General features: G+C 38.2%; 1 protein-coding gene across 1 annotated transcript; it reads left to right on the forward strand.

Annotated features, from left to right (window-relative positions):
* The first annotated feature begins 6819 nt into the window (after positions 1-6819).
* LOC136133936 (GTP-binding nuclear protein Ran-like) lies at positions 6820-7473 on the forward strand. Its single transcript, XM_065891366.1, has one exon. It carries the CDS (start codon positions 6820-6822, stop codon positions 7471-7473), a length of 654 nt encoding a protein of 217 aa, XP_065747438.1.
* Positions 7474-8228: the final 755 nt, after the last annotated feature.

Here is an 8228-nt window from a genome sequence, read left to right on the forward strand (position 1 = left end):
CAGACTGTAGCCTCAGGTATCATGCCTGGAAAACAGCAAGATACTATTGGGCAAATACTTTAGGTCTAGGTCAGAAGTAAGTCCTACCCAGTAGAAGGCAATCATTACCATAAACTTAGAAAGACCTTTACTCCCCTCTATTGTTAATCAACAAGCCATTGAGCATATACCCTGCTAAGAGTGGTTATGAGCAGAAGCCATGAGTTCGGATTTCAGGCAGGATCAATGGCTGAGAGGCCAGAAATAGAGCTGAGTCCCATCATGTGAAGACAGAACTCTGAGGAGGGAAATAGTCTGCTGCCCACTTCGGTTTTATCCTATGCCTGCTGTGCTGATTATGGCCACAAGAATATCAGAGGCAAATTAATTCTGCTCCTGACTGGCTTGGAAAAAGAAGCTACGATTTCACATCAGGTGAGAGTTTTCTGAGTTTCCAGAGTTTATAACACTGGTGAGAGTTTCACTTTTTTTCCCTTCATGGTATCCCCTTCTTAAGGCAAATAAAAATTTGTCCAGTTGTACAAATGGCAACAAAACTCTAGCATTAGAAATACATGGAGAACTAAGGATTCCAGTTACTTTCCAAGTTCATCATATTTCTGTTGGTCCAAGATCACACTTGGAATCTCAGAAAATATCTCTGCCGGAAACCCCATCATCTTTCACAAACTGCCTACTTGCAAGTTTGTCAGCCACAATACACTAAAGGAAAGTTTTATGAAAAGATTTGTTTCACTTAGCTTTTTAACCAAGCAAGAAATTTGATATTATGAAACGGAGAAATCATACTCGTTTAAAGTTAATAGTGGCCCTACAATAAGCTATCACCCGCATCATTCACAGCTGCTTGGATTAAAGACCTTTTGATTTGGGGATCTGCCATCTACTGAATACCTCTTCCCCAATAAGTCAATAACTTGCCCTCAGATGAGAATAATGATCTTTTATGGTATGTTTCCTCTTATGTGCAAGTGCAGCCATTGCCAGAGCTGGTCTGAAGCCTCCTACTTACGAGTTACACCTTTGTTTCTTGTTGGAGCCATTGGCCCTCTGGCCTGATGGTTTTGCATATGACAGAGAGATTTATAGCTTCCTCCAACTCCCACCCACACCCCACCCAAAATACTGGGCATTGAACATTGGTACTGAAAGTATGGGAACTTCCTCTTTGACCCTTGGTTAGATACGGTTATAGATTGCATCTACCCTATTTGAAGTGAGCCAGTGCCTTTAATTCCACAAGATACAGTCACTGAAGTCTCATAACTGTACTGGAGATGTCAAAGATACCATCTATTATGCCATACCTCTTCTCATGAAGTGAGTTGTGCTCCCATCACAACTTATGTATCATGACATAGCTCTTCCCCTTCCATATTGTGGTAAAGCTTATTAGAGCTAGAAGTGATCAACTGACCCAAGCTTGGCCAATCAAATTCTCTCTTATGGGAAGTTGGAACTGGGACACAGAGCCTCTAGCCAATCTGTTCTGGGTACTGGAACATGTGGGTCACATAGTACACTTTCTATATTATAAGAGTAAATAACTCTAAAGATAAAAAAGGAAATTGGTGGATACAAAGCTGAGATGCAATGCAAAATGCAAGAGATAGAGAAATCAACATTAACTGAGCTTTGGCTCATGTTACACACTCAATGTGGGTCACCTGGGATACTGTGTTCATTGTAGTCTTTCAAGCAGGCTAACGGGAAATTTGTCTTGACACATGCTTTCCAGATCTCTGAGACAGGAAAAAGAAAGGTAGAAAATTACACACCAGCTTGTTTCCACCCCAAAGTGACAATGTCACATCTGCTTACATTTCATTAGCAATACCAAGTCACATAGCTCTAACGTCAAAGGGTGTGAGAAAATGAAATCCTACCATGTTCCCAGAGGGAAGAAAACTTTAATATGACTTCCATGCTATCCTTAGGCTTTTTTCCCTCCAAATAAAAATATATAACCATCTTTTCTTGGCTTCCTGCTCTTCTCTGAAACTGTTCTTACCATGGTTACTAGTAACTGATATTTGTTAAATCCAATTAACACTTTTTAGTCCTTATTTTACCTTCTCTTCCACCTCCCTCTTTCTCTCTATTTGCTGCGATAAATCATCCCCTAACATCATTATTTTCTCCAGCTCAGGCTTCAGTGATACCACTGCTTCCCTCCAATATCCTTATCCATTCTTCCCCTTTCCCTTCTTATCACATCCACACAACCAAGCGCTCCCTGTGGCCCACTAAAGTCTGTTCCTCATTACTCCTTAGTGAATTATACCACCGTTCCCCAGTCACCAGCATCAAAGTCTGGGTGTCGTCTGCAGCGTCCTCCTCTCCTTCCTCTGCCCTATATTTTGGTGACCAGGTCCTTGCTACGACTTCTCACTTGGTTTACTTCCACAGCCTCCTAAAGGTTCTCCTTCCAACAGCATCAGCCCATGAGTCTTATTCTGCACAAATGATTAGGGTCATCTTTCCAAATATTATTATGTCACTCCCTTGCTTAAAGCTTTAATGGTTTCTAAATGCCTTAAACTATTGTCCAAAATCCTTCAAGTGCTTTATAAGGTCTTCAAGATCTGCCCATGATTACTTCACCAGTTACATTTATGGCCTTGGTCCTCTCCCTCTGAGTTATGCTCTGAATCACCTGTATTTCCCAGAACTGCTCCTGATGATTCAAATCTCCATGTCTTTGAGCATGTGGTATTTAATAGACACCTTTCCTTCCTATTCAGGTTAACTCCTCTGAGACTTAGCTCACTTATCATTCCTTCCAAGGAGTTTTCTTTGATCCTCCTGGTCCTAATCAGAATCTCCCTGCTATGTGTTCTAAGAACTTGAGCTTACCTCAATCTCAATAGTAGGTTATCACAAATATGTTTTTCTAGTTAACATTTCATCTTTCTTCCCTACTATGAGTTCCATAAGGAAAGACTCGGCTTTACTGATTTTTGTGTCCTCAGGGTCTAATACAGTGTCTGACACATATTAGAAACTCAATAAATACCCATTAGGTGAAGTAATTAATCAATAAAGCCCTATATCCTTATGAACACCAAATTCTGAAACTGTGCTCGGTGGGAGCAGAAAGGAGGAAAAATGTGGCTTTTACACACACACACACACACACACACACACACACACACACACACCACCTTAGGCTAATATATGCAAATATGGCCTATATAATTACCTCTACAAAGTAATTACCCAGCAATGATGCCCTGTCCTGGATCTCTAGGTAGTTCATGCTGCACTTTGTCCTTCTGTGATAACTGCCTTGCTTTTGCCTTTGAGATTCAGTTTGAGGGACAAGTGACTTATCTTGTACTAAGAGTTCATATTCCTTAGAATTGTGTGTTAACTTGTTTTTATAAACTAAACATATCTATTGAAGGCCTATGTGTTGGTTTCCCTGGAGATGCAAAATTCCTGCCCTCAAGGAGTTATAGCCTAAGCAGGGAGCTAAGTTCTCAGCTGAATGGAAAGAGCACTTACTGTAAAGAAACAGCATTGCAGAACAGGAAACAGCTTGAGAGCTGAAGTCTGTACATCTCAATCTGAGTCTCAGCTCTTGCCTAATATCACAGAACACCTGACCAGCATTTACCTCTTTTCTATGACTTCATTTTCTTATTTGCAAAAAGTGTAAAGTAATAAGATAATATTAAAAGATAAAATGTAGTTTATGATAATAATAGTAATAATCTATTACATGAAGTTTAATTGATATGAAAGTACTTTATAATAATAGCTATCATTTACGGCACACTTTACTACACAATCACTTAGATTCTTAATTTTACATTCACGTTCTTAATTTTATCTAATTCATGTAACAAGCCGATGTAGCATTTTAATCTCCAAGATACAGATGGAGAAATAGTGGTTCAGAGAGGTTAAGTAACTCATCCTATAGCACACAGCTGGAGACAGCAGACCAGGATTCAAACCCCAATCTGTATCACCCAAAGGCCAGGGATGCTAACCATTATATTACACTGCCTACTTTCAAACTGCCATGTAAATGTAATTTATGTACTCAGTTGTTCATATATAAACACTATGATGAAGTAGAGCACATGCTATAAATGATAGTTGCCAATTAACCAAATTGTTTAGATTTTTCCATCTGTACGACGAGTGAGTCGGATCACATTAAATGAAACACTATCAAGCACTGCACAGCAGAGAGTACAGTATTAAAAATGCTAGCTAGATTATTGCTAAGTTCCTTTCTATAATTCTGTGACATTTCATTCACATACAATTTTTTCAGAGGGTAACAAAGCATGGGATTTATATCAGAAGATACAAACTTATAAACCAGGCACTTATTTATGGAGGCCCTGAAGGCACTGGTAGTTTTGGGGTACTGTAAGGAACTCATGTTCAGATAAGCCACCACAACTATCCAGGAAACTTGTTACCATTTTGCAGGTGCTGAGATTCTGCTCCCAACTTTTTTAAACAGCCCAGGCTCAGAATTCATTCTCCAGCTAATTAAAAGCACAGTGTGTTCATGTTTTTCCCAGTGGACTCAATGCTACAAGAAGAGAAATTTCATGTTTTGTTTATCTAGTAGGAAGAGGGTAGTGGAATTGGCCGGATGTGACCACCCTATTCTAAGAGCACCAAAGTATATTTTTAAAAAACCAGCTTTGAAATTCTCATTTGTTGTAGACTGTTGGCCACCACCACCCTTCTTGTGTAATAAGCTCAGCTTATAAGCTGCAACAAAGCAGTCAGAGATAAACAAGCATTGTTGTCCACTCAGAGAGCCAGATAGACCAGAAGACAAGAATCCAAGGCCTAAGCCAAGATTTTAGGGCCTGATATGCATCAAAATCTAGGGCATACAGAATGAATCATGATTAAAGTTAATTCTATCTAGAAAGAGTCTGAAAAAACAGGAGTTAAAACATCAAACAGGGCTTCTTTCAAACACAAGTCTAGTTAACCCTCACAACCTTGGGGGCATAGGTATGATTAAACTCAGTTTATAGATGGAGAAACTGAGCTTCAGGGAATTCAAGTGACTTATCAGAGGTTACAAAATTAGTAAGAGATTTAGGGGAAGGGAGATAGATAATTAAAAGTAAACAACTATTATGTGAACTTTTTTAAAGATTTAAACAAAGTGATATGAGAGTAATTAGAGGTAAGGCTAATATTAGCTAGATGGAGTATATATTAGATAGACCATTGAATAACAAATTACTACAAACTTGACAGCCTAAAAAAACACATATTTATCATCTCAGTTTTTGGGGGCTAGGAGTCTAGGCATGGCTTAGCTGGGTCCTCTTCTTAGGGTCTTCTGAGGCAGCAATCAAGGTACCAACAGGACTGTTTTCTCATCTAGGCTTCACTGAAGAAGAATCTACTTCCAGACTCACTCAGGTTGTTGGCAGAATTTATTTTCTTGCAGCTGTAGCACTGAGGTCAAGCTCCTTGATGGCCTTTGGAGTGAAGCTTACCTAAGTTCCTTGCCACATGGACATTCTCAATATGGCTACTTATTTCATCAAGTTAATAAGGAAATTCTCTAGCAAAACAGATTCTTAAATAATGTAGCATAATCATGCAAGTCATAGTCCATTCCTTTTGCCATATCCTATTGGTTAGAAGCAAGTCACAAGTCCATCCATACTCAGAGCAAGGGAATGGACAAAGGCATGAATATCAGCAAGCAGGAATCATGAAGACCATCTTAGAGTCTCAAACTTTAAAGATTCTATCCAATAATTTTACATAGCCTTAATTTCATAGGTATGTAACTATGCCTACTAGCCTAGGCATAGTTCTACAATATATGCATAAAATGGACACATCTACGCAATATAAGAGAAAACAATATTCTGTTATTGGTTGCCCTATGTATCCTTTTATTTATGTATTTTTCATTTTTTTGCAGGCTATTCTGAGATGAGGTAGAGCATCCTGAAGGGCATTCTGTTATACCAATGCTAGGATCACCTTTTTCTTTTGCTCTTGTAGAATTTTTCTGATTTCACTATTTTAATCAAATCATGAGAGAATACTGGTTCCACAGTTCTGGCCCCTCCTCCAGAATTATGCTGGAAAACAAACGTCTAAATATTAATTTCTAAATCACGTTAGAATTTTTAAATACCAACCAATGTATATAAATTATTGCAGCCTCATAATAATCTGAGCACGTATAATGGCTGCTTCATTTTTTATCTAAATTTAGCATAAATCAAGTTTATGTGGTAATATAACAGCTTCTGAGAGGAAGTGTCAACTCTATAAGTAACTGAAGCCCTCAAGGTCACATACACCTCTGCAACTAAGGGAGTCCCTAGTCTAATACCTACTATTCTCTTATTATCTTCAGATAATTTGATAATTAAATTATTTGAATGGTATCCCAAAGAACTACAAATCTCCAAGGAAAGATTTGCATTCCAATAAGTGCATTCTAAAGAATACTGCTTATAAAGATGTTAAAATAAAAATTAAAAAAAATAAAGAATATTGCTTAGACAAAAAATAGATTTATAAAGGGAACTTGGAATTTTTAAAATACCGTTGCATTGATTTTCTTCAAATTTCCTGGGTGCAGAAATAATCTTTTACTGGAAGAAAACTGTCACTTTGTTGAGAATTTAAGGGAGAAAGCCTATGATCTGAGATTAGATTAGCCTTAAGATATAACCCCAAATTTTCTGCACTTGCTTAGTTTCTTTTTTTGTAATATTTGGATAATCCCCACCATAGGATTTTTGTAAGAATTTATGAGTTCAGTCAGAAGGGCACAGAGATGTTTCTGGAAGTAACATCACGATGGCTGCCCAAGAACAGCCCCAAGTTCAGTTCAAACTTGTATTGGTTGGTGATGGTGGTACTGGAAAAACTACTCATACATTCGTGAAACGTCATCTGACTAGTGAATCTGAGAAGTATATAGCTACCTTGAGTGTTGAGGTCCATCCCCCTGTGTTCCATACCAACAAAGGACGGATTAAGTTCAATGTATGGGATACAGCTGGTCAGAAGAAATTTGGTGGACTAAGAGATGGCTATTATATTCAAGCTCATTGTGCCATTATAATGTTTGATGTAACATCGAGAGTTACTTACAAGAACATGCCTAACTGGCATAGAGATCTGGTACGAGTGTGTGATAACACCCCCATCATGTTGTATGGCAACGAAGTAGATATTAAGGACAGAAAGGTTAAGGCAAAGTCAATTGTCTTCCACCGAAAGAAGAATCTTCAGTACTACGACATTTCTGCCAAACGTAACTACAACTTTGAAAAGCCCTTCCTCTGGCTTGCTATGAAACTGATCAGAGACCCTAACTTGGAGTTCATTGCCATGCCTGCTCTCACCCCGCCAGAAGTGGTCATGGACCCAGCCTTGGCAGTGCGGTATAAGCATGATCTAGAGGCTGCTCAGACAACTGCTCTCCCAGACGAAGATGATGACATGTGAGAAAGTGAAGCTGGAACCCAGAGTCAGAAGTCTAGTCTTATAGGCAACTGTTCTGTGATGTCAGTGGTGCAGTGTGTTTGCCACTTTATTATATAGCTAAGCAGAATATGTGCTTAATCTTTGGGATGCTAAATGAGATGAATGGGCTTCGGAGTGAATCTGGCAGTTAAAAAAAAAAACCTTCATTTTTTGGACCTGCATATTTAGCTGTTTTGCAACACAGTTGTTTCCTCCTTGAGCTTCAAATATAAGACTGTTGTCACATCACTATATTCAGTGGCAGAATCTTGTTTTCTACTGTCATTCCCATTCCTTTTCATTTAGAATCAGAATAAAGTTGTATTTCAAATAAAAAAAAGAATTTATGATATTTTCATGAGAAATAATAAATATAAATGTAACAAATATAACAAATAAATGTAATAAAAATAATCAACAAATATAATATCAAATATAAAGTATATAAGATTGTGACTGGTACCACCTAAGATTTTTTAAATCTGTAATTATAGTTCTTCATAGCTTGAAGCTGGATAGGACTAGACAGAAAGCCCTGCAGATGGGGTTTTGTCTATTTAACTGGTTGTTATCTTCAACTCTAATTGGCAATTTCTCTGACTCTCTCCTACCTGGTCTATCTACACCCATGACTTGATTCCTTTTTCTCCTGCCTTTCATGATTTCTGATAACTCTTTCCACCACTGCTCACCCTTCTCTCTATTCCCACTCCCAACACACCCAAGGAAAGCTTTTC

The sequence above is a fragment of the Phocoena phocoena genome, chromosome 14, assembly GCF_963924675.1.
Source record: "Phocoena phocoena chromosome 14, mPhoPho1.1, whole genome shotgun sequence".
Classification (NCBI taxonomy): domain Eukaryota; kingdom Metazoa; phylum Chordata; class Mammalia; order Artiodactyla; family Phocoenidae; genus Phocoena; species Phocoena phocoena.